Below are 27,475 nucleotides of genomic sequence, written 5' to 3'. Positions count from 1 at the left end.
TGGAACAAATGTATGAACAAAATTGAAAAATTTTGCATCAACAACTGTGTTATTTTTTCTTGTTCTTTACATGCTTTTGATTGCTTACTGGTGTTGGTGCTGGTGTTGTCATGGCAAACATATTATTCCTTGATTCTCCTGCTGGTGTCAGGTTTTCGTACTCAAATAAGACGATGGATCTGTACACATTTGGTGACCAGAGAATAGGTAATGAAGTTGTCACATCTGTTCATCATGTCGATTTTGCTTTGTTCATTACGATTTTGAGTTGGTTGTGTGCTTGTATTTGGGATCTTAGGGTTCCTGAATTTGCAGCTGAAGATGCATATACATTTCTTGTTAAGTAGTCTGAAAGATTTCTTCAGTATAAGCATAGAGAGTTCTACATTGCTGGAAAAAGCTATGCAGGTGATTGATTGATATACTAGTTTTTTCTTAAATGTTTTAGAATACTAATTTTTAAAAATTTATTGCAATTGCTGGAGAAAGCTTTTGTTTTAGAAAATTTGTTGATTCGGTTATGATAGATAGATGAGATTCTTTACTAAAGTCGATATATGAATTCATCAATGTTTTGTTTTAGTACATTTTAGTACAACTGATTCTTACCAACTTTGGGTGATCAATTTTATTCTTGTGGCATATACATTATCAAACCACTGGCTCAGAGATATGGAAAGGTTCAGAAGAAAAAGTCGACATGCTTGTATGTGGGATAGGTAGTGGTGGTATCATCACTGGTGCAGGAAAATATCTAAAAGAACAGAATTCTAACTTAAAAGTTAGTTGTTCTTTAGATACATTTGCAGAAGATAATTTTTGCTATAATCATGGTGTTATTTTCTTATGTTATCATTTTTCTTTTGACTTTTTGTAGTTGATTGGTGTGGAACCAACTGAAAGTCCAGTGCTCTCAGGAGGAAAACCTGGTGAGTTACAACCTCTTCTGTGTGACAATGACTTTTGACGAACGGATTTTTGCTAGTAAAGAATTCACAAATAAGTTCTCATTACAAGTATAGTTTCTAAACTAACAATAATTCTTTCGAACAAAAACTTGTTTGTCACTAAAGTAAACCCAATAAAAATAATAAACCGAATTTAAACATCGGGTCGTCTCTCAAGGAATTGCAGGGAGGTGTAGTTATTATTGGTTATGGAAAAGTATATTTTTGGGTTTTTGAAAGGTTGAACAAAGAATGTAAATGATAAGAAAATAAACTAATAACTAAGTGGACTCTTGGCAAGGTGTGAGAATCAGACGTCCTATCCTAGTTATCCTTATCAATTGTGATGAGAATTGTTTGTTGCTCCCACTTAGTTAACCCTTACTAAATAAAGGAAAGTCATGTGGACTAATCAATTTGATTCCTCAAGTCCTAGTCAACTCCTAAGGAAAGACTAGCTTTAGAGGGATCCAAATCAACCAGCAACCTTCAATTATTAATCAACAAAGGAGTTTGATAACTCAAGAGTCTCTAATTACTCAACCAAAGCCAAGAATCATAAAAAGCTAATTTAAAACCCTCTCAAGCATTTTGTTAAACACTTGGAAGGTATAACATAAAAACATGGAAGAGTAATAGAGAATGTAAAATCTAATTGACCAATTGAAAGTATCAGTAATCATAAAAACAATCATAAATCTGAAATACCTCAAATTGTATTAAATATAAAATCATATCTAACATTGGAAGGTTCATAAACCAAATTGGATAAGAAGAGAATCAACAAGAAAAATAAATAAACCAAAGTGCTAGAACAAATAAAAGTAGAAGAGAAAACTAAACTAAAGGAACATTGAACCTGGAATTGAGAAGAAATAAACCTAAACTAAGAGAAATCCTAAAATCTAGAGAGAGGAGAGAACCTCTCTCTCTAGAAACTACATCTAAAACCTAAATTGTTATGAATTGATGAATGAATGAATGATGGAATGGATTTCTGATTCCCCCATTCTGCGGCCTCTATTCTGTGTTTTCGGGCTTGGAATTGGGCCAAAAAGGAGCCTAGAAATCGCCCCCAGCGCTTTTTGCAACTTTCTGCACGTGGCGCATGTCACACGTACGCATAGGTCACGCGTGCGCGTCAGTCACGCGTACGCGTCGCTCGTTCTCTGAGCTAGGCACGCGTACGCGTCGTTCAAGCGTGCGCGTTGCTGCCAGCTTCTCAAAACTTCATTTTTCACGTTCCTTCCACTTTTACATGTTTCCTTTCCATCCTCTAAGCCATTCCTGCTCTATAAAGCCTGAAAATACTTAACACACAGATCACGGCATCGAATGGTAATAAAGGATAATCAAAATTAACAGTTTAAAGGCCTAGGAAACATGTTTTCAATTATATCACAGGATTAGGAAGGAATTATAAAATCATGCAAATTATATGAATAAGTGAGCAAAGGATTGATAAAAACCACTCAAATTAGCACAAGATAAACCATAAAATAGTGGTTTATCAATCTCCCCACACTTAAACATTAGCATGTCCTCATGCTCAACTCAAGAGAAACTAAAAAAGAGTGAAGGCAGAATGGTGGAACTTATGCAATGCAAGCTACCTACAAGCATCATGCAATTCTAATTACTATTTATATATATAAGCATACATGTGGTCAGATTGAGTCAAATTTTCAAGGAATCATATATGCACAACTAAGGACTAAATCAAAACACATTCACAATTGAGTTGAGTCAACAAAAAGAGTTCACAAACTTGCAAAACAAGTAATGATCAAATATGGACATATGAAAATGAGCCATTGAACCCTCACTGGAATTGTATATACACTCTAATCACTCAGTGTTTGGGGTTAAACCACTCAAATCTCCTCTAATCATGATTTCTAAAACTTTATTCTTCATCTAACCAGTCAACAAATATTTAATGTACAAATGCAAACATCATGAGGTCTTTTCAAGGTTGTAATGGGGTTAAGACAAGGGTGAGGATATATGTATGGCAAAGTGAGCTATAAATTGAATTCTTGACTAGCCTAAGTTCTCACCTGACATACACATATTCTACGTACTTCTAAAATCATGTCTGGCTACCCATAATTCTCACATTTGCATCACATACTCATGTACCAAATATTTATTTAATTGTATCACATACGCATTGATTATTAAAGTTAGCATTGGGGTAATTTTGTCCCCTTATTTAATTACTTATTTATTTATTTGTTTTTCTCCTTTTTTGTTGTAAAAATAAATATAACATATCAATGCACATGGTGTTTTAATTTTTTTGGTCTCACATGAGTATGCACCCAAATTCTCAATATCTTGTCAATTCAACACCTTCTTATCAACCCAAGTTCCCACGGTTCCCCACACTTAATTAATATACAATCTCTAACTTAAGCTAACCAAAGATTCAATTGGGATAATTAATTGTTTTTTTTTTCGCTTAAAGCTAGTGATGTGGTAAAATACAGAATAAATAGGGATTAAAAGGCTCAAGGTGGCAAACAAGGTTGATTGAGAGGGTAGGCTATTTGGGATAAGTGGACTAATGACAAATAATGGCCTTAATCATATGCAAGTATGTAAATACACTAAACAGTGGACATATAGAATGGAAGAAAGTAAAGTCTGCAATCATAGTGAAGAAATAGACAAGAATAAAATATTATGGTTAAATAATGTAACCATGCAATTAAGCTAAAAAACTCACGGGTTGTGTGTTCTTTGGCTCAAAAACCATATACCCAATTATATATATCATGCAAGTTACTAAAAAGGTTTGTACTCAAATTCAATGTGAATCTTAAATTCCTTTCCTCAAAATAAATATATTCCTTGAAAATGTCATCAATTGATATATATATATATATATATATATATAATAAATGGATTGTTGTGATTATGAAAAACTAAAAAAAAATTCTAGTTTACTCCCTATTTTCAATTAAACCAATTTCTCATATGCTAAAAAGGTAAACTAAACTTCATAATCCATGTTTTTCCACATCACAACTAATAAACGAAAGGTGCAATTCAAGCTAAATATCTAAGATATATACAGCCCTTCACCAAAAATCCGCCAGAGATGGCGACCTCCCCACACTTATATCACAGCATCGTCCTCAATGCTCAGTCAAGCTCAGTGTGAAGGGTCATCGCCTCCTGAAGGGTGTGCTGCTGCTAGCTCTGTGGGCTCTGGCTGTGTAGGGGCATGAGGCGCTGCAGGCTGCTCAAGCTGAGGCTCCTCGCGCTGTGCCTGCTGCTGGTCTGCCACCTGTGCCTCCTCATCCTGCTCATCCTCCTCTGCTTCCTCAGAGTGCTCCGATGGTGTGTCGGGCTCGGAGGGGATATCAGTATTTCCAGTCCTCATCATCAGCTTCAGATGCTCATAGTGCCGCTTGTTGCGACGCTCAGACTGCTCAATACGCCACTGAGTGTGGCACTCCATCTGATCGATGTGCTCAAAGAGGCGGTGCACTAGATGGTAGATGGGCTGGGAAGCGGAAGAAGGTGCTGTGGATGCGGGAGGTGCAGCAGGCGCTGAGGGTGCTACGGAGAATGTGGCCGCGTCAGTAGAGGCAGTGAGAGAAGGTGGTCTGTGGACTAAAGCTTCGAACTGCTTGCCATGTGGAATAATCTTTTTGCATTCGACAACCGGTGGCTTCTCATCCTCAAGTTCCCAAGGCACCTCAGCTCGGCAGGCCATCTGGGTAATCAGATAGGGAAAAAGTAGGGTGCCTCTGACATGGACTCTAGCCATGTATTTCCTGATGAACCGTGGAAGGTATAGTTCCTTGCCTTCCATAACGCACCAGATGAGAACGATCATAGCAGCCGGCACCTCTGACTTGTGAGTGCTCGGCATAACATACTTACTCAGTATTTGTTGCCATAGCCGAGCCTCATCATTAAGATAGATAATCTTGATGCCCTTAGGAGTTACCGTCGACTTACCCATAGCCCAGGGAACAGCAGGATCAATGGCTATGGTGCGCCTCACAGCATCCCAATCAAAGCTCATAAGCCTCATGGACTCCTCAGCCTTCTGGTAACCATCTGCTTCAGCTGATTTTGGCTGAAAATGGAGGATATCTTCTATGGCCTCCTCAGTAACCAATATCTATTTTCCTCTTAGTTGTACTGCATCCAGGGTCATCTTGTAATAGTTGTAGTAGAATTCCTGGACCCAGGATGTGTTAACCTCTGTCAAATTCCTCTCTAGAAAGAATCAGCCTCTCTGTTTGATCTGCTCTATAGTGTATTGCTGTAATTTAGTTGGTATTCTGAGAGTTTTTTCCAAATATAGGTGCCTCTTATGCGCAAAGACCGGAAATTTCAGTTCACAGTAGCGATTTGCAAACTTGATTGGGTCAGTCGCAGGCACTAGTTGATCTTCTTTTTCCTGTGGAGTGAAGTTCTTCTCACGCCAGGAATCATCCCCTAGAATATTTGATAGAGCGACAGAGGACTGTCCTCTTTTCCTCTTACTCGTGCTGGCCTTAGCCTTGCCCTTTCCTTTTGGATCAGACATCCTGAAAAATAGAAATTCCAGGATACAGATTAACAAATAAAACAGGGAAACAAATAGGCAATTAATAGGAAAGCATAACAAGTAGTGAATAGGTAAAAGAGTAATGACAGCTAAAGCAAGAAGTGAGTCATAAAGATATAGAATTTTGGACTGGATGCAAGATAGGATTCAAAGAAACCAATCAGAAATCACAATCCAAGAAGCTATTAAATAAAATTTAGAATGCTTGTTTGGCAAGAAACAACAACAAACATGCCTGGAAAGGGGTTGAAAAGAGTTAATGTAAAACTAGGAGAAAGGTTAGGAAGTCAACGAAGTCAAGAGTTAGAAAGGTAAGTTAAAATTAGTGGCATGGTACTGTAGTTCCTAGCTAACAGAAGTTCACAAGATTGAAGAGCAAGCAACTCACATTCAAGCAGACAATGCAAATTATTGATGATAAATCAGGAGGGACGAAAGCACAAAGAGAAATAAAATCATCAACAATGCAAGTCAATTAAGAAGGGAACCAATTGGAATGGAAATGCCAGCTCAACATCTCATGAAATGGCTTTAGTGGAAACCAAGTAAATCGCAATTTCAAAAGCACTAAAGTCAATTTTTTGAGTGGAAGTTAAGTAAAACATTTTTCAGAAAAATTGGGCAGCATTCCGGCAGTAAAAGGAACGTTCCCGGGAAAACAAACAGCAAAATCAACAATGCAAGCAGTAGCAATTTCAAACAGAATCACCAGCTTATACAAATCTCAGCACAAGTTGTGCAAAACCAGCAAGCAATCATAAAGCAAAACAAAACAGCTGGCTATTTCCCAAAGTCCAGCAAACAATTTGGATTTCCTAAGAATTCAGTAGTGAGTAAAAACACCAAAACCATATGTAAATGCAGAAGAATTAAGCATAGGATCTAACAGCAATGAGCTTGTATGCCATAATCAATCAAGCATAGGTTACCATCAATGGCAATGTCAAATGCACATGGGGGGGCAACCAAAATAATGACAGAGGTGCTTACCGAATGAATTATGGAATGAATTCGGCGAAAAGAAAGTTTATCAAGGTAAAAATAGTGCCAAATTCAATCCACAACGTGCAACAGAATAGCCCAACAACAAAAATTATTTTGAAAATTTTGACAGCAACCCGGCAGTAATTGAGGTGTTCCCGAATTAAAACAAGCAACGAAAACTCAGTTCATATGGATTCAAAGCAGTGCAGAAAAGAGCATCAATCAGCATGTCATATGAACTCAGAATAATAATGGTAATTTGCAGTTAACCAGCATCAAGCAGCAGTCAAACAGCAAAGCAAATTAAGAATCAGATAAATCACACAGCAGGAACAAAGCACTTATCAGACCTAAATCCTCTAACCATAACCTAGCTACCTAACCACCTAAAATCCACTATGAACATGCATCTCTAACTATCCTAATGCAAAAGAATTCAAATTAACTAGCTAATGAAAGTGAACAGAGGAATTAAATTGATAAGCAGGGTTGGAAACAGGAAAACCTGGGGGTGCAGTAACAGAATTGGAAAAGGAAGTGGGAAGGGGGTTGTGATGGCCGGAGATGGCGGCGGCACGGCGGCGAGCTTGATGAAGGCAGGGGTGGCGGTGGGAGGCGGAATAAGGGGAAGAAGAAAAGAGAGGGGGGAGGGCGAGCGGCAGACGGCGGTGGTCTAGGGTTGCCGGCGGTGGCTGCGGTGGGAAGCTGCTGATGGGGAGTGGTGGTTATGGAGGGAAGAGAGGATTTGGAATGTTGAGGGAGGGGGGAAGGAGGGATGACACGAGTTAGGGTTATCGCGTCAGGGGGGTTATAAAATTAAATCCACGCGTACCCGTGGATCACGCTTGGGCGTGGATGGGAGAAAAATGTGTCGACGCGTACACGTCGTAGACGTGAACGCGTGAAACAGGATAAATGAAGATGACATGTACGCGTAAAGCACGCGTACGCGTCAGCCGAAATTGTGCTAAATGCACGCTTCCAGCGTTGTTTTGGCACAAGTCTCTGTTTGATTTGGAAGGGGCTAGTCTTTTCATGCGACGCGTGCGCATCGCGTACGCATCGGGGACGCGTACGAGTGGGCCAAATTGTGCCTATAGCACACCAACCGCACGATTTCATCACAACTTTCTGGTCGTTGGATGGAGACGCCGATTTGGGATCGACGCCCACGCGTGGCCTACGCACACGCGTGGTGTGGTTTTTTTTTATGCAGTATGCAGAATGCAAAATGCTTATGTAGACATTATGAATGAACACTAATAAAAATAGAATAAAATAAAACTAAGAAGAACGCAAAATAAAATAAAACTAAAACTGAAAAAGAACGATCATACCATGGTGGGTTGTCTCCCACCTAGCACTTTTGGTTAAAGTCCTTAAGTTGGACATTTGGTGAGTTCCTTGTCATGGTGGCTTATGCTTGAACTCATCCAGGAATTTCCACCAATGTTTACGATTCCAATAACCTCCGGGGTCCCAAACTAGGCACATAAAGCCTTCGAGCAAGTTAAAGCAAGTGACAAAGCTCTAGGAGTGTTGATTGTCAGAATGAATTCCGGGGTCCCAAACCTTGCTTTCGCACCGTCTTCGCTTTGATCTACATTGTTCCAACCGGGTGGTACGCAATCTGAATTCTCACTGAGATACCCAAACATCTTCTGAGACCCATTCAATCGAGCTCTATACCAATCCTTGTACGTCAATTTGGAGCGTGAAACCATATTGAACCTTGCATGCCAACTCCTATCACTAACCATCTCCCTCTTACTCTTAAAGCCACAAAGAGCTCTAAGCTGACCATCTGTTTCAAGAAAACCATATTCAAGTGGAAACGTAAGGGTTGAGGATAAGGATTTTACCCACTTGAATGTTTTATTGGATGGTAATGGCCTTGGGAGAGGTGTTTCCAATGGTCTTGCAAGCTCCACTCCCTTGTACTCTTCTGTGAATTCTTCCACCTCCTTGCAAACCTCTTCAAGTGCAACTGCATCTTGATCAAAATCTTCTACTTCTTCCCCATCACTCAAGTCATAAGTTGGAGGTTGAAAAAAGTATACCTCCACATCATCTTCATATTCACTTGGGGAAGGTTCTTCAAGCTCAAGGGGTTCAATTACGGATGCAAGTTCATCACTAGGAGAGCTGGATTCATGATCATCATCACCAAGGAAACTGGCTTTCGGATCTATTCCATCCAATTCCTTATAAGGTACATGCCTTGGAGGTTGTACACTATCCTCCTCAACATCAATTTCAAACTCTTTGGCAGAATTCTCTATAGCTCTCGATTCCCATTGAGGTTCAGCATCTCCTAGGTCTTCAACCACTTCTTCTTCTTCTTCGATAATTACAGCTTCCTCCAATTGCTCTAATACAACATTGGACTCCTCCTGGATGTCTCCCGTCACCAATTCTTCAGCTACTCCTTCATCTTTAAGTCGATCCCTTCTTTCTTGTTCCGTGTCAATAGCATGATTGGGATCATGTCGCTCTTGGATTGATGCATCCGTATGGGTTATAAGGTCTTGGATAGTAGAGGTCAGACCAGTTAAAGTAGAGGCAAGTGTGGTTTGAAGCTCTAATTGCCTTTGGCGAATAACATTAAGGATGTTGCTATCCAGTGGAGGTTGGGGTGGATAGGAGGATTCGTTATTTTGGATAAGAAGAGAATCAACAAGAAAAATAAATAAACCAAAGTGCTAGAACAAATAAAAGTAGAAGAGAAAACTAAATTAAAGGAACATTGAACCAGTAATTGAGAAGAAATAAACCTAAACTAAGAGAAATCCTAAAACCTAGAGAGAGGAGAGAATCTCTTTAGAAACTACATCTAAAACCTAAATTGTTGTGAATTGATGAATGAATGAATGATGGAATGGATTTCTGATTCCCCCATTCTGCGGCCTCTATTCTGTGTTTTCGGGCTTGGAATTGGGCTAAAAAGGAGCCCAGAAATCGCCCCTAGTGTTTTCTGCAACTTTCTGCACGTGGCGCATGTCACGCGTGCGCGTCATTTGGCGAATTTCCTTGTCACGCATACGCGTCGTCCATGCGTGCGCGTCGCTGTCAGCTTCTCAAAACTTCATTTTTCACGTTCCTTTCACTTTTGCATGTTTCCTTTCCATCCTCTAAGCCATTCCTACTCTATAAAGCCTGAAAACACTTAACACACAGATCACGACATCGAATGGTAATAAAGGATAATCAAAATTAACAGTTTAAAGGCCTAGGAAACATGTTTTCAATTATATCACAGAATTAGGAAGGAATTGCAAATTATATGAATAAGTGAGCAAAGGATTGATAAAAACCACTCAAATTAGCTCAAGATAAACCATAAAATAGTAGTTTATCAACTTTCTTGTATTTTTTTTAAAGAAGGTTATTTATTTATTAGAAGTCCTCAGGGTTAAGGTCCACAACTTCATTTGTAGTACCCAATGATTTACAATTTGTCATTATTAATGTGTAGGTCCACACAAGATTCAGGGGATTGGTGCAGGCTTTGTCCCCAGTGTATTAGAAGTAAATCTTCTCGATAAAATCATTCAAGTAAGCTTTATTCAAGAGTTGATAAAATATTGTAATTCATGAAGTCAAACTAAATTTTATGTTTTGTTCACTTGAGATATGTTTAAATTGGTAGATATTAAGTGAAGAAGCTATAGAAACTGCAAAGCAACTTATGCTTAAAGAAGGCCTGTTTATAAGTTCTCTAATGTATGTGTATTAGTATTTTGTTGTGACACTTGTAATTTCTGGTAACATATTCAGTTAGTGATCAAAGAATATTTGATATTGTCAATAACCTTTTGTTTTGTTTTTTGTTTTTCTTTTGTTTGGTAATCAATCTTATTTCAGGTTTATTCTCATCAGTAACTTATTTCTTCTCAAGAAACATCTCACATGTTGGATTACTAGCTTGCTCTGGAGCGATGTGTTAGAAAAGATGCTTGTAAGTAGTTGCACTCCAAGCAATCAATAATAAGTTGCAGAACTCCAAATCACAATGCTTTTATCCTCATATAACTTAATTTTTACTCGGATGAAGATAGTGTTATGTGTTATTTTTTAATTTTGATTTTTATTGTTTATATTTGCAGGTGTACAAAATTGATGCCAACATGCTAGACTTTATATTGACTGAAATATGCTAGAAGAGTCAATAATTATAAATTCGATATGTACAATTTTATGTTAGAAAAAAATTGTGTTTAGTTGAATTTGTAGAACTTATTTTATTGTAAAAGAATTTTAATGACATGTAAGATGTTTTAATTATCTATATGATTATATATTATATAAATGTCGAGTTAGTGGGATTAGCAAATTAATTGATATATCAATTATTTAATTAAATATTTTAAAATAAATTTTATATTTTGTAACTAAAAGAATAAAAAATGTTACAAAAGCAAGTAGTATTTTATAACAAAATATTATGACACAAAAATCTAAATTGTTACGAAAAGTATTTTAAAAGTAAAAAAGTGTTAGTTGAAAAACCCTAGCCTCCTCCATTCCTGATTTTTCCTTCGGTGATTTCTCCTTCAATCCTTCCCTCAGACCTTTACCAAATCCAAACCCTACTCACCTCCGCCGCCACTCCGCCGTTCCCCAAACCTTACTCACCACTTCTTCGTCTCACTCTCAAGGTCACCGCTACACTCGTCGGCTCGTCACTCGCCTGAGATTACCTGCCCTAATAAAGTTAATAATAAATTTGGCTACTTGGCCTGAGATTATCTGCCACAAAACCCTAATAAAGTTGGCTACTTGGCCTTGCCACCTATCACTTTGTACTAGTTTTGGATCTCATCATCTCGGAGGGGCGTCACTTAAACGCTGGTAACATCAATCTCGTTACGTTTTCTCTCTGTTCTCTTTTTCATTCTTTGATGTCACATTTTTTGAGTTCCTCTATTTTTTAGTTGAACTGAACTAACAGCTAGTCCACATCAACATCGAGAGCTTCACGGTTTTCTTCTTTGAAGCAAACCGAAGCCATGGCCTTAGTGAGTCCCTCCCTCATTCTCTCTCATAATCAACATCTCTTGCCTAACCATTTATATTATTATTATTTAGGATTTAGGGTTTTATTCTTAATTGGGGTTTTTGAAATAGTAAGCAAATTTATCTCAGGATTGAAATAATGAAATAAGAGAATGTGTTATTTTTTTTATTTAATAGCCTCCACCTTTAATTTGTCGCAATAGTTAGTGTCGTCATTGCTATCATCCTCGCAACAACCCTCGCAGTAAGCCAATAACCTTCGCCGCTCTTCCTTCCTTCAATTATTCTGTGATTATTGTGATTTCTGTTATTTTTATGAATCTGTGATTTCTCCTGATTTTTTGTGATTGTGGTAATTTCTGTGAATTTGTCATTTTTCCTGATTTGTTGTGATTTTTATAATTTATGTGATGTCTTTTGATTTTCTTTGATTGTAGTGATTTATGTGATTTCTAGGATTTACCTTGAAGCATTTTTGTGATTCTGCTAAATATGTGTCTCTCTGAAGGATATGTTCATGTAAGTAAACTATATACAATACACTATTTTTTCATATTATTGTTGATTTATTATACGATTTTGATTTTAACTTTTAATTATTCTTATCGATATAGGAATAGGATTCAAACAAATCTGTCTTTGATGAAGCCAGACCAGGATTTCAAAAGCCTGAGAGTATTAGTTCATCAAAAAAATCATATTTAGATTTCATCCTTCTGACTGAAAAGGGTTTACTTCTTCCAAATTTCATTTTGAAAGACCCAGATACTCAGTATATATTTGTAGAAAAGAACAACACAGATATTTATCATCTTCATAAGCTTTGAAGGTGGATCATAGTCACTTAAATATAATTGTTGTTGTCATTTGTACCATATTACCACCATCATTAGTGGATGTTGTAATAGTATTTTATTCTCATAAATTAGAGATAGCAGTGTTTAGCTTTGGAGTGATAAATTATGTTTTCATGAATATATTTTATCGCTTATTATTATTTGAGTCTTTGAACCCTAATAAAATTATGTTTGTAATGACAATTAAAGATTATCTTAATTTTTTCAATTTTTTTATGTTTTTCTAATTTTTTTTCATTTTTTAATATTTTTTCTAAATCCGCGGAAGTGAATATTCGATTTACTGGCGGGTACGGGGTCCCCGTTACCCATTGCAGGGACGGGGCGGGGACAGAGAGTGTTATTGGAGGCAGGGGGCGGAGAGCGGGGGCATGTCCCCGCTCCCATCGGACCCGGCGTTGCCATCCCTATTCATTATCAATATTGATATATTGGTAAGTAATAATGTAGTTATTAATTAATTTTTTATAAAATAAATATATAATAATAATAAAAAATAAGATTAATCAAAATGATAAACAGATTATCTTCTAATCAATAATAAAAGTGAAACATATTTTCTTCATAAATTATATATGAAAAATGGTATTTCAGAAAAAAAATTGTGCACCAAATCTCTCATATCCTTAATTATTATATATTTTATAGATAAATTATTTAATAATTATTCAATTATTTAGTAAAAAAATAATTTTAAATATAATAAAATAGAGTTAGTTACTTAGATAGATAAAAATATAAAATGAGTTATTGTTTTAATTGATTTTTACTCTAATTTATGTTTGAGAACTAATTATCAAAATAGATCTCTAATACAAAATATTTTAATTCATTAGTAAATATTAAAGTTGAATAAAAAAAATTCAAGAATATAAGTTTCAATTAAATAATACTACAATAATATTTTATTTTTTATTAAATTGATTTAATATATATTTTTAGATATAAATTAAAATTAAATTTTAATATATTATTGATAGTGTAAAATATTCTACACTAATACAAAACCATAATGCATACTAAAAATTGAACTTCTTCTATAGTCAAGTGGCTTTTAAATATTCAATGATTTTAGTAAGCTAGAACCACATTTTTTCTCATTACTTATAACGATGTCTTTCTACCAAATATATTGTCCGATCACCATTGTCGAAAAGACTTTTAGCACAAAAGACCCTTATCTAGGTCCATTAACAACTATTTACTATAAGCAAAATATTGAATACTGTCAAATTTATTGTTGTCCTAAAGTTGACGGTATAAACGGCGCTAAAAATTATTTACCAACAGATTATTTCGTTCAACGTTAATTATTGGTGGATTTTTTGTCGGTTTTTTTAATGACTTTGTTGAGACTGAATTGCTAATAACCGTCGGATTATTTTGACGATAACTTTGGTGCCATATCACGTGTTTTATTTGGCACCAAGTTACTGTCAAATTTGTCCAGCAATAAATACTACGGTAATTTTTTTTTTGCACAGTTAAGTTACAATTAGTAGTCAAATTAAAACTTTTGTTAACAAAATTAGGGCAAAAATTTAAAATTACCAGAAATCAACAAATTATTTTATTAAAAAAATATTCTGAATATAATAAAATGTCACAAAAGTAAAATACAATGAAGTAGACATAAAAAACATTAAATTCCTAAACCCTGTAGATCTCGGTAACCGTCCTTGTCGTCATTAACTTTTCCCTGCTGAGGCGGCAGAGTAGGTGATGATGTTAGTGTCCCACCAGCCGCGTTGCCACTGGTACTAGCAGCATCACTGCCCCCAACGCGTATTTGCTCATTGTACACCTCCATCTGCTCTCGCAAACGATTTAGCTACTCCAGCTTCTCCGTCAAGTCCAAGCTGATGGCAACGTCTCCTCTCATGCGTGCAAGAAGGTCGTTGTACCTCTACTCAGACTGTTCCGCTTGTTGGTGAAGCTCCTATGTCAACTTCTCCACCTCCTCCCTAAAGTCGACAACTTCCTTGGATCGGCAGGGCTAGTGGCAGTGGCAGAGGCAGAGGCAGAGCAAGCCGCCAATGTAGAGGAGTGGAGGCTCCTGGCGAAGTATAACCCTAACCCGAAGCGGCGATTCTTGTGGGATTCAGAGACGATCTTGTACCAAATCCTATCAGGATCTACCATTGAGGTCTCAGAGCCGGCTTCATCATTCCTACTAGGCGGCTGAGATTGCTGGGTGCGGCCTCCAATATCTGCGTGTAATCCTCCCATGCCACCTACGTTGTGATTAGGATAATAGTTAATTGACTTTAAACTAAATAAATTTGAAACTTAGAATTAATTAAACTCACATAATGGGCCGCATACCACTCGTCAACAAAATTTTCCTTGTTAGCCTTCAAGGTATGAGTATACTTGAAGGTCTTCGCTAGTGTCACCTCACAATCTAACGACTTAGACTACACATAATCAATCAACCAATAAAATAAAACAACAAATAACTAATTCAAATAACTCTTAACAAACATTACCAAACTACTTACTAGTCTGATTTTCGTTTTCATCAAGGTCGCCGACCCACCCGTATACTTCAACGAACTCAACGAAGTCCTGTTAGCGACGTTCATCAAACTGCGATACTTGAACCCCTCATCATTTCTAAAATGGGCCTCCAGTTCCTTTTTGATAGATGGATGGATCTAGGTCGTTAGGTGGCCGCGTCCCTGACGAACGTCGCTCATTATCTGCTGAAGTCGTTTAGCTGCCCAGTAGTCGTAGATCTTCCTGATGGTAATCAGTGGCTAAGAGAAGGGGGGTTGAATCTTAGCCTCCCTTTTTGCTGAATATTACTTTCTGACTTTTAAAGGAACTTCAGGAGATATTTTTACTTTTCGTCTCATAACAAGTTAAGAGACATTTTTGTTTTGTCTCGTAACAAGTTGAGAGACATTTTTTATTTTGTATCTTGTGAACCAGAAACAGAGAAGAAGCAGAGAAGAGAGAATCACACAAAGAAGTATCTTGGTTCAGCTGCTAAGTGCAATGCAGCCTACATCCAGTCTCCATCACAACAATGATGGAATTTCACTATTTTTTATAAGATTACAAACACCAATTCTTTTCCTAGGATCTACCCAATCCTATCAGGGACAAACCCAGATTCTACACCCAATCTGAATTTGACTAGGACTCAAAACCTAGCTTTGAACTGCAAAGTGCTAACCCAACTTGCAAGAGAATCCCCACAGGATCATGACACACAATAGAAAGATGTACAAAGAAACTCTGAGATAGACATCTATGGCTTTTTCTCTAATTTTGCTCACTGCCTTTTTTCTCTCATTGGCTTTTTTTTACAAACCTCACCATGTTTACCTTTTCCACCATGAGACTCAGATAGACAAAATTAATAAAAAGAAAACAAAATGAACACCATTGAAGGAGATGAACTCAAGAAGCTTGGGTAGCTATGAGAACTCTGTGCTTTATGCTTTCTCTCCTTGATCTCAACCTTTGGCCGTTCACTCTTAATATAGAAGGGGAAGCTTCCAAGGTTGAAACCGGTTCAACCAAGCAACTTCTTCTCCAACCAAAAACAGTAGCAGTTCGGACAGAGAGAAGAGAGAGGGAAAACCAAAAAAACCAACATGCATGTACCTCTCTCCACCCTTTTCATCAAGCTCCTTCAATCTGAACCCTTGATTTTATCTTTGGCTCCAAGAAACGATTCGGACCCTTGATGATCTTCTGACCCAGAACAGCTCTTTGCTTTCCATTTTTGCTTCTTCCTACGTGTAGCTCGGCGGCTAATTTCTTTCTTTGATGAACGAAAATGGAAGTGAACTTTTGCAATTGATATCTTCCTCTCTAACAGAGGCGGATTGCTTCTATTTTTGGCTTCGAAAATCTTGAAGCTCTTCTTTAAAATCTTGCCTTCAATGGTAAAGATCTTGCCATGCCTTACTTTAGATCTTCCTTTCTCATAGCCTTTCTTTCATAGGCTTTTCTTGTAACTTCTTTTTCTTCTGATGACTTCTATCTTCTTCTTTGTTTGATTGATATGACCGAAAGATAAGAGAGAGGAGAGAGAAGAGACAAAGCTTTTAATGTAATATTTAACCCAATTTAATTTTGAGTTTTGGTTACCTATGCATGCAATCAATTGAATTGAAATTTGAATTCCATTAACCAATGGAGTAGGTAACCAAAGAGTACATGCTCCATTTCTTTCTTCTTCCAATTCGGACCAAGGGACTTGTTGGTCCAAGAGAATGTTGTCTTGGACTTTGTACTACTTTCTTGGCCCAATCTGTTTCATTATTTTATTAACATTAGCCATATAGAATGAAATATTTTTTGCATGAGGGCTGGACACTTTAATCACAGTGGGCTTGAATCAATTTTGGCCTGATCATAAATTTTTTGTACACTTGAACAAAAATATCAAACAAACCATTGGAAGCATATAACAATTTAATAATTTCCTAATCAATATTTTAATAATGTTTGATCATCATTTCAATATAAGTTTTTCAAACTCAACACTTCCTAATCATGAGATTATGCTCCGTGTCCCATATGAATTTCAAGTATACAAAGTGATTCAATAACATTAGTTAGTCAAAATAAAATACATTTCAAATACAGTTAATTAATTCAACATTATTGGGTTATTACCGCCCACTTCTGAAACCATTGTTCTCTAGTCTCAACAGGGATCTTCATGTAGCTCGACCATGGGCAGTTGTACATTAACTTAATCACCTTGGAGATCTCCTGTGTGCCAGCATTGTTGTTTGGTACAAACCTATCTAAAAAAATATATAAGATTAGCAAACACATAGAAATACATAAACTTAAGATTAAAAAATAGTATGTACTCACGCCTGCATGCCATCGGAAAAAAAATCCTTAGCCAGATGATAGGCGATGGTGAAGGGGCATTCTGTTGGGGGTACTAGAGGAATCACACACATTGCGGTCTCTGTTGCTGGATCTATATGAGGTGTAGTAGAAGGAGCCACGTAGTTTGAGTTTGGGATCATGATGAACTGCTGGTTCGCTGGACCCGCCTGTAACATCACAAGGGTCGATCGACGGGGTAGTTGAGGTAGAAGGCGATGACTGAACAGTCTATGCAGATTCTGTGGAAATCCTTCCTCTACCACGACCACGAGACCCACTCGATCTACCTCTACTACCTATCGTCATGTCTGCAAAGAAAATATATTATTATCACTAATCAACATATATTCTATACGAATCATTCAACAAAACTCCCTGAAAAAATTGGACATAACCTCCCCTAAAATTGAACATATATCCACTTTTACGGTTCTCACACAAATCCAACTAATCTCAATCCACAGCATCAGTCAACACTCAATTAATTTCATAAGAATTAAACTCAACTAAACAAAGTTCTCATGATTCAAATCTAAAGCAATAAGATGTGACATGCATAAATCCAATGCAAAAGCAACATGCAAAAATTTAAGTATGAATTAGATTGAACTATTTATTCTTAATTGATTCAAGTTAACATAATCAAGCATAATAAGATGTGACATGCATATAAATCCAGTACAAAAGCAATATGCAAAACTTTAAGTATGAATTAGATTGAACTATTTATTCTTAATTAGATTTAAGTTAACATAATCAAGCACAATAAGATGTGACATGTATATAAATCCAATGCAAAAGTAATGTAGAAAATTTTAAGTATGAATTAGATTCAACTATTTATTCTTAATTAGAGTCAAGTTAACAAAATCAAGCACAATTAGATACATCATGTATATAAATCTAATGCAATAGCAATATGCAAAATTTTAAGTATGAAATAGATTAAATTATTTATTTCTTAATTAGATTCAAATTAACATAATCAAGTACAATAAGATGTGACATGCATATAAATCTAATACAAAATCAATATGCAAAATTTTAAGTATAAAATAGATTGAAATATTTATTCTTAATTAGATTCAAGTTAACATAATCAAAAGCAATATGCAAAATTTTAAGTATGAAATAGATTGAACTATTTATTCTTAATTAGATTCAAGTTAACATAATCAAGCACAATAAGATGTGACATGCATATAAATCCAATGCAAAAGCAATATGCAAAAATTTAAGTTTGAAATAGATTGAACTATTTATTCCACTACAAAAAAAAGCCTATGGTCACGGTAAAAAACCGTGATCATAGCTAGTAAAAAGGGTGACCATAGATCTATGGTCACGGTTTTTTACCGTGGCCTATTCCCTCATGGCCATAGGTCTATGGTCACGTTTTTTAATCTATGGTCACGGTTTCAATTTTCAAAATATGACACTTTAGGCCACGTTTTTTTACCGTGACCATAACCTCTATAGTCACCCCTCGTTAAAACCGTGACCATAGATAAGGCTATGGTCATGGTTTTCACCGTGGCCATAGCCTTTATGGTCACTCTTTCTTAAAACCGTGACCATAGCCCTATCTATGGTCACCCCTCCTTAAAACCGTGACCATAGCTCTATCTATGGTCACGAGTTTTGCCGTGGCCATAGCCTCTATGGTCACCCTCCTTAAAACCGTGACCATAGCATCATCTATAGTCACGGTTTTTCACCGTGACCATAGCCTCTATGGTCACCCCTCCTCTTAAAACCGTGACCATAGCCCTATCCATGGTCACGGTTTTTGCCGTGGCCATAGCCTCTATGGTCACCCTCCTTAAAACCGTGACCATAGCCTTATCTATTGTCACGGTTTTTTAAAATAGTGACTATAGCCTGTTGTTGTTTATGAGATTCAAATTTTTTAAATTATAATCATATCCCAAAATGATAATAATCACAAAATAAATCTAAAAATAAGAAATTCAAGAAATCTAAATCATAAAAGTTTCATTATAAGATAGATATATTTAATTTTTAGTCTAAACAACACAAATAAAAATAGAGTATAATTTTTTCAATTACATGTAATACCTCAAAAAGTACATAACACATGAAAATATTACATTTACATAACTAAGGTCATTGTAAGACCCATCCCATGTGATATTTGTATGGAACATATTTTTTTCATCACATCATGTCTTCCTGCATGCAAAAAAATAAACATGTTAGAATAGAGCAAAAATGCTTTTGATGATGCAGTACATATGTAGCAAAAGAAGGAAAACATTCATCCACAACAACACTCAAGAATTATTCACAACCATTATTCACTAAATACTATTAATTTAATAATTAGTTAGCACATAAAAGGTGAGATTCATTTTTAAATAATGTTACAAATCACCAGCAAGTAAACCTTGGCAAATATTCATATATAAACAGTTGTTATAATAACCGACAATTAAGTTCTAAAAAAAAAATACCAAGTGACAAGCAATTGAGACATCATGAGTAAAAAGAAAAGATACAACATAATATGAACTTTGTTTTTCTTAACTTATTCTTTCATTAACATAGAATAGAGAGCAACATATATACAGCCAATATCCATGCATAATTATAAATGATTCACAATCCTAAAACCTTAACTTTAACTCAAATTCATGATATATCATTTACCAAAAGCATACTATTAATTTAACTAGAAGTTTTGAACAGTACTTACTTCCATATCCTTTGATACATGGTTCGATCCAAGTGAAGGAGGAATGTTTCGCCGTGCATCATTTGGTGCACTACTCGCGTCAGGCGGAGATTGTTGGGCGACTTCTATCATTACTTGCACTTGTTCTGCACTCATACCAGGATTGACTTGTTGCAACAATGTTTTAATCAAGTTTGTTAAACCATCCAACTTAGAAGTTAAGTTATTTTGATTTTTCTCCATAGTTGAAACTACTTCATTATGTTGTTGTTGCATTTGTCGGATTTTCTTCTGCTTTTTAAGAGAGGATTTTGTGACTGATCGACCATAGAAACGAACTCTTCCATGTCTCTCCTTTCCGAAAACTGTTTGAACTGCTTCATCATCATTGTATCCTGCTTCTTTCAAATTTTGAAGATGTTCCTATTACACACAAATATGATCAAAATAAATGCATGCACCCAAATGCTTCAGAATAAATAAAAATAGCTAACACATTTCTTGTTTGGTGTACTTTTCTAAGAGACCAGAAAACTAACAATTGTTTCTTGTGTCCCCGAATCAGTCTCTCCTTTTTTGCTCGTACGAGTTACAACAAACATGTCAGATTGTGATGGATCTTCATTGTCCTCCTTCTTTGCACGCTGCAAAGAAACCACCAATATGTGACTAAGTAAACACACATAACATGAAAGATGTAAAAATACTTAAAATAAAAAGCACAAAAAAATACCAATTCAGCGCGTACTAATTCAAAACTAACTGGACCCATTCGATGATTCCATTTTTGCTTGGATCTGTTTTCATGATTGTTGTCAGAAATAACCTACGTTTGTTGCAATATAAAATTAGATAGAGTTAGTTAAATACACGATACCATCATTAAAGCCAATAGAGTTGTGAAAATAACTTACTTTGATGATATCAAGCCTCCAAAATTGAACTAATTTTCGAAAATACAGTTCAGGTACAGTCATTGGACGATTTTTCATCATCTCTCTAAATGAGTTGTACGGTGTATAGTGATATTTCTTTATGCGTTTCTTAAATTGCTTCCATGCCTCTCCAATGGTATCTATCACCCAAGGCTCAGCATCACTAGGAATGTTATATTTAAACTATGAATAAACAACGAATTATGTTATTTTACCAAACATGCTAAGCCTATTTGTAAACAATTTAAAAAGGAGAATGATCAACTCACCTTTGCATAATCCAACATTGAAGTTTTAGTCTCAATGGACACAGCTTGCCAATTAGTATATAACAACATGACCAAATTAGAGTTTCTTGCAAGTGTTCCCAAGAACCGACTAAACAATTGAACCTGTGTCTTTGTTGGGCCTATGGGTTTGCCATTGTACCATGTTAACTCTATTTGTGTCTCCAAAGCATGAATATGCTTGAGTTGGATGGGACCACAAACTTTTTTCTTTTTGGTACCTATTTCCAATGTCATTACTAGAAAATATTAACAAGAATACTAATCTAATGAATAAAAGAGTAATCTACTAAATACAAGAGTTAGGTTGGTGTCTTTCACTATTTGCTATTGAAAAAAGGGATAAAGGCATTACCGAGTTGACTGTCACTACTATCACCAACGGTTGGATTGAGATCATCATAATCATATTCATATTCTTCATTATTTTCATATAATGATATCCCATATTTTTCGAAGAATTCATCTAAAGTCATAGCAGGGATAAGAGACTCAATCTTATGTTCTTCGCTGGCATCTTCTTCATTCGATTCCTTCATCGGCATCTTATTGGTCAGCTTCTTGCTTTGACCCTCAGCGTCATTGGTATTTATCTTGACTTTATCACCCTCCACCTTTGATTTCTTCATTGGCACCTTCTTCCTAGACGGCTTCTTCCCACCTTGATCCTCATGTTCAATGGCTTTCATCTTGACTAGATGATTTTCTTCGTTGGAATTATTTGTTGGCATCTTGATTTGATCCTCACCATTTCTGATGTTTGTTATCTTCTTGGTTACCATTTCGCTTTGACCTTCATTGTCAACTCTTGCCAGCACCTTTTTCGGCATCTTGCCCTTTTTTCTTGTCTCATGTTTACAAATATTAGCCCCACATGCAGCTAAAACATGTTCCCTTTTTATTTGAAATTGTTTTAGCAAAGAATAAGCACTTGTGAATTGAATTTTTTCTGAATTTTTTACTGGACTCCTCATCTTCAAGGGACTTCTTTGTGACCCTATTTGTGATAGGGTCCTTAACCTTTTTCTTTTGGAATTTCTTTCATTGTTCATCCTGTATAAAAAAATAGAAGTCAAATAAAGCATCAACATAATTCATTTGCATGAAGAGATAAAAATAAAGCATCAATACTAAGATTGCCAAAATTAAAATAAAGAAGAAACATGGTAACGCATTTGAAAATAAAGTAAACAAACATGATAATGCATTAGAAAATAAACATGATAATGAATTAGAAAATAAAGTAAACAAACATGGTAATGCATTAGAAAATAAACATGATAATGCATTAGAAAATAAGTTAACAAATAAAGCATCATGGACAATTTGTGTACTACCTCAAATTCAGCATCACTGTCAAAATCATCAGACACTATTTCTTTGTCTTTAGGTTTGATCTTGTTCGGTGTCACATCAACAATAGTAGGTCGCACACCCTGTCTAACTAAGTCTACCTCACCAATATCACTTAAGGGTATCGGACTATTCGCCGATTCATGTGGCTCTCTTATGTTAGGGTCAAACTGTAATTGGACACCAATGTTAAACAAGTCTCTGGGAACCGTTTTCATCATATAATTCTTTTGGGGGAATATATGGATCTTTCACATAAAAGCACTGGTGTGCTTGGCTTGCCAACACAAATGGTTCGTCTTGGTAACATCTTTTGTTGAAATGAACGTATGTCAAACCATAATCATCTTCCTCAGCCATAAACCACTCACACTTAAATAACAATTGTAAATTGGTTATAATAGTCTAACTTGATAATATTCATGATTCTACCATAATATCTTATATTGGCCTTGATTGGTTTTTTGTCCTTAACACTCGCAAAGCTTGTAGTTTCAGCCACCACAGTGACACTACTATTTTGCGTTTTCCGCATCACTTCTCGCTGCTTAGTATGAAATCTGTACCCGTTGACAACATAAGTAGAAAATGATTTTGCAACTTTATTTGGACCCTTAGACAGCTGTCGTATCCAACCGGGAACATCATCCTTCATGGCACGTCTCGTAAACCACTCGATAAAGTTTTTATTCTGATCTTTAACGATGTTCCACTTTCGCTTCCGCTTGTCTTGCTTTTGTTGCTCACAACATTCTCTACAAGGAATGTATATTATTATGTAATACTACCAAAATTAGTCTAAGGAATAGAACTAATGAGAAGTGCAAATTTACCTCATGTAAGGCTCCACGTTATCGCAATTATTCAATACATATGCATTAGCTTGAAGGAGTGACTTCTCGTCCAAAATAACTAGTTGCCCTTTTTTCCACCCAATGGACTTCCCTTGTTTGTGAACAAATTTGAATCAGGATCTTTGGTTGAAGTGCCTGCATCATTATTCCGAGATACTCTGTTGAATCTTGTTTTCACTCCCTCATGCAAATATCTTGAACAAAAAGTTAAACACTCTTCAGCCAAATAACCTTCCACAATTGATCCTTCTGGACGACTTCTATTAGGTACATACCCTTTTAGTGTGCACATGTATCTCTCAATCGGATACATCCATCGAAATTGGACGGGACCACCTAACCTTAGTTCATTAGCTAAATGAATAAGCAAATGAACCATTATATCAAAAAAGGTCGGCGGAAAAATTCTCTCCAACTGGCACAAAGTCTCTACAATCTCTGACACCATTAATCTCTTCAAACGAGATTTCCTTTTGACATAGCTGATGAAAAAAGGAACACAGGCGCACTAGAGGAATAGCAACATGATCTGGAAGAATGCTCTTGATTGGTATTTGCAACAGGTAATGCAACATGAAGTGATGCTCATGAGTCTTGTAACCGTAAAGCTTTCTCTCTTCTTGTTGTACACAACGAGAAATGTTTGAAGCACTTCCATCAGGCAATTTTATTTTCTTCAAAACACCACAAAAAATGGATCTCTCCCCTTTGGTCATGGAGAAGCATGCTCTAGCAAGTTTAGTTCTTTTGCCATCCTTAGTATTTATTGGGTGAAGATTCTTTCGAATGCCCATCTCCTTCAGGTCATAACGAGCTTTTGCATGATCCTTTGTCTTTCTAGGAATATCCAATAAGGTACCAATTATACTGTCAACTATGTTTTTTTCGATATGCATTACATCAAGGTTGTGCCTGATCATACGTTGCTGCCAATATGGTAACTCAAAAAAGATTGATCTTTTTCCCATTGGCCTTTACTTTTTGCTTTGCGTCTTCCCAGAGGCATTATCTACTGACTTTAGCATATCTAGAACCTCTTCACCTGTTAACATTCGTGGTGGACCCCTGAATTCTATTTTTTCATTAAAAGATCTCTTGTTAGACCTCCATGCATGATCAACTGGCAAAAATCTCCTATGGTCCATGTAAACTGTCTTTTGGCTATGTTTTAAGTAACAAAAATAAGTATCATGGTTACAACAAGGGCAAGCTAACTTTCCTTTCGTACTCCAACCGGACAACATCGCATGCGCTGAAAAATCATTGATTGTCCAAAGAAGTGCAGCATGCATTTGAAAAGTTTCATTCTTAAAAGAATCATATGTATCTATCCCTGACACCCATAGCTTCTTCAGCTCTTCGATCAATGGTTGCAAAAAAATATCAATATTATTTCCTGGTGAACAAGGTCCAGGTATGATTAAAGAGAGCATGCAATATTCAGACTTCATGGACATCCAAGGAGGAAAGTTGTACACCATTAAGACAACTGGCTATGTGCTATGTGACACGTTCATAGTTCGAAAAGGATTACAACCGTCACTTGCCAAACCAAGCCTCAAGTTGCGCAGTTCTTTTGAAAAGTTCGGGTACTGACTGTCCAAGTTCTTCCATGCTTGGCCATCAGCAGGGTGCCTTATGCAACCGTCTTTCAAACGCTGCTCATCATGCCACCTCAACGCCTCTGTTGTATTTGGGCACATAAAAAGCCTTTTAAGCCTTGGTATTAAAGGAAAGTATCTTAAGGTTTTCGCATCAACCTTATGAACTTTATTCAGAAGCGCAAAGTCCTCTTCGCTGCCATCTGTAGTAGGAGTCTGATTATATCGAGACTCTCCACAGATACGGCAAACTGAGTCATTTATGTACTCATTCCGATACAACATGCAGTCATTAGGATATACATCAATCTTTTCATAGTCAAGACCCAACTCTTTAACCATATTCTTAGCTTTATTAAAAGAAGTGGGAATGTTCAAATCAGGTATAGCTTCTTTCAATAACTCCAAGAGGGAGGTAAAAGATGTGTTACTCCACCCATGTAGACACTTCAAGTGGTAAAGATGAATGATGAACGATAACCTCGAAAATCCAGTTGTACAATTCAAATATAATTCCAGACCTGCTTTGTCTACTAGCTTATAAAATCTTTTCGCATCTTCATTCAACCCACTGTTCCCCTCTTCAAGATTTGCTATATTTCCGAATGCGTCACGCAGCAACCCGTCAATATCATCAAGGCCGCCTCGATCATCCATGTCAGTATCTACTACTGTTGGGATTATTGATTCCCTATGATTAGTCCATCGTTTATAACCTTCGACAAACCCATAGCAAATAAGATGCTCATATACAGCGTCTCGTTCACGCCAATAAGTGTTTCCACACTTTGCACACAGACATTGAATTTCTTTTCCAACTGGTTTTCCCTTTACGAAGGCAAACTCTAAAAAACTATTTACACCAACTATGTACTCCTTCTAAAATCTTGGTGAATCCATCCAATCTTTTGACAAAACATGATTAAACCTAATAATGCAAATATCTGAACTTACTAAACATGGTCTAATAGGTCAATTATAGTGTCAATCTAGCTACCATATACACACTACCTAAATAACTAGAAGATCAAATTATAATATATATCAAGTATGATATAAACTTACTGCTTAGTTCCTTCATTTTGAGATTCCATTTTAAGTTGTTATACACTGTGTCACAACAACTACTCGACTCATTTTGTCTTTACCAATCAATAAATAATATCCTGTATAAAACAAAACAAAAAAATTTAGGAGAAGGTAAATCTATATGAAGAATTAAATTATTAAACCTCCCTTCTCTGTCTCTAAATTTTATTTGAAAAAAGAAAATATATATTTTTTAATTTTATTTTTTTAACATTGGAAAGAGCATGTTATGAACAGATCAGCTGATTAGATAATGAAAAGATAGAGCATGAAAAAGTGTTAGTAGTGTCCTATGTATATGTTAAGAAGAAAATCAAATGGTTAGCCAGCTTCTGCAATTCTGCATGGGGACTCCATGGAATACACACACAGACTACAGAAAATCAGTCCTCTAATGTATTTACCAAATCAGCAAAGAAAAATATAAATTTGTAAAGGGAAGTAATAAATCAGCAAATAAGCACAACATATTTAGCATATCAAATCAATTTGGGAAAGCAGATAAACCCAGGATATAGCAAAGTTAATACACTAACATGTAAGACAGAACGGTACATTACCTAAGCGAAAGCATAAATTGTACGCACGAATCTAGCGTAATCTGCTCCAGGCATTTGAATGACCAAATCTGTCAGAAATATTCTCCAGAGCCTATTTAAAAGACCAAATAACATGATCAGAAATATTCACTAACTGTGTCTCAAAAAATAGCAAGGAGGAAATGGAAATCCAGCTGAAAAGTGTTAGTGGTATATTTTATCAAGAGAGTGAATGGCGTTTCCTTTATTTGGTAGAAGTGGAACCATAGGTATCCTCTTATCGAAGTAATCTTGATTGAGAGTTGGGAATGCCCTACCCAATATTTGAATTCAACACTGTTGGCTAAAGAGAAGATGTATACGCTATATACCACTTCAATGGACCATAAATTAGCATTAATACCACCCAAAATATTATTAAATTAAAACCTATTTATTTTTATAAAAGTACGAAATTCTAATTAGACAATATAGTATATAGAATCATTAAACTTGAAGGATTAACATTAACATGTACAGCATATGTGTGTATAATATATTCATTAGAAAAAGTCCTCTGGAGACAAATATATAAGCATGTGTTCAGAAATTAAATAAAAGTAAATTGGATATAAATTAAAAGAGATATATGATAATGAAGATGATGAATGATGGGTCATGTTTGGAAAAAACTAATTCCACTCAACTTTAATAAATTTCATCACTTGAAAAATTAACTTTAAAAAAAAAATCTTTTTTTCATTTTTTATTTTTCCCTTTTTCCAAATCAGCTCCATTTTTTGCAAGTTTCCAAAGCACAAGCAGAAGCATCATCAAAGTCCAAGATCAAAAGGCAATTCATATTACATATTACAGGAGGCAATTCAATTCAATTCAATACAG

General features: G+C 35.9%; 2 protein-coding genes and 1 pseudogene across 2 annotated transcripts; 1 reads left to right on the top strand and 2 right to left on the bottom strand.

The window, feature by feature from the left end:
- Positions 1–173: 173 nt before the first annotated feature.
- LOC107610516 (cysteine synthase-like) lies at positions 174–10,664 on the top strand. Its single transcript, XM_016312565.1, has 8 exons — positions 174–207; positions 299–408; positions 647–781; positions 878–929; positions 9,980–10,059; positions 10,154–10,227; positions 10,369–10,462; positions 10,611–10,664. The coding sequence occupies exons 1-8, from the start codon at positions 174–176 to the stop codon at positions 10,662–10,664; spliced, it is 633 nt and encodes a 210-aa protein (XP_016168051.1).
- Positions 10,665–19,418: 8,754 nt separating this feature from the next.
- LOC107610515 (uncharacterized) lies at positions 19,419–26,059 on the bottom strand. The gene is made up of 8 exons (XM_021108883.2): positions 26,031–26,059; positions 21,513–22,210; positions 21,140–21,378; positions 20,850–21,053; positions 20,669–20,761; positions 20,475–20,579; positions 19,957–20,358; positions 19,419–19,433 (listed from the first exon to the last, which is right to left on the bottom strand). Exons 1-8 carry the CDS (start codon positions 26,057–26,059, stop codon positions 19,419–19,421), a joined length of 1,785 nt encoding a protein of 594 aa, XP_020964542.2.
- On the bottom strand, positions 22,282–25,622 carry LOC148547255 (uncharacterized; annotated as a pseudogene).
- Positions 26,060–27,475: the final 1,416 nt, after the last annotated feature.

This window comes from Arachis ipaensis, chromosome B8 (genome assembly GCF_059453495.1).
Source record: "Arachis ipaensis isolate K30076 ecotype BB chromosome B8, ASM5945349v1, whole genome shotgun sequence".
NCBI lineage: Eukaryota > Viridiplantae > Streptophyta > Magnoliopsida > Fabales > Fabaceae > Arachis > Arachis ipaensis.
The sequence above is the reverse complement of the archived record's forward strand: the minus strand, read 5'-3'. Positions and strand labels throughout refer to the sequence as shown.

What these genes read in the sequence shown, in the direction of transcription:
- LOC107610516 (XM_016312565.1), top strand. Translation starts at nt 174, where the DNA reads ATGGATCTGTACACATTTGGTGACCAGAGAATAG. An exon ending in ATTTGGTGACCAGAGAATAG is followed by an intron (nt 208 to 298) that starts GTAATGAAGTTG and finishes TTGGGATCTTAG; the next exon opens with GGTTCCTGAATTTGCAGCTG. An exon ending in AACAGAATTCTAACTTAAAA is followed by an intron (nt 782 to 877) that starts GTTAGTTGTTCT and finishes GACTTTTTGTAG; the next exon opens with TTGATTGGTGTGGAACCAAC.
- LOC107610515 (XM_021108883.2), bottom strand. Translation starts at nt 26,059, where the DNA reads ATGGAATCTCAAAATGAAGGAACTAAGCA. An exon ending in CAAAATGAAGGAACTAAGCA is followed by an intron (nt 22,211 to 26,030) that starts GTAAGTTTATAT and finishes TTTTTTATACAG; the next exon opens with GATGAACAATGAAAGAAATT. An exon ending in CAATGTTGGATTATGCAAAG is followed by an intron (nt 21,054 to 21,139) that starts GTGAGTTGATCA and finishes GTTTATTCATAG; the next exon opens with TTTAAATATAACATTCCTAG.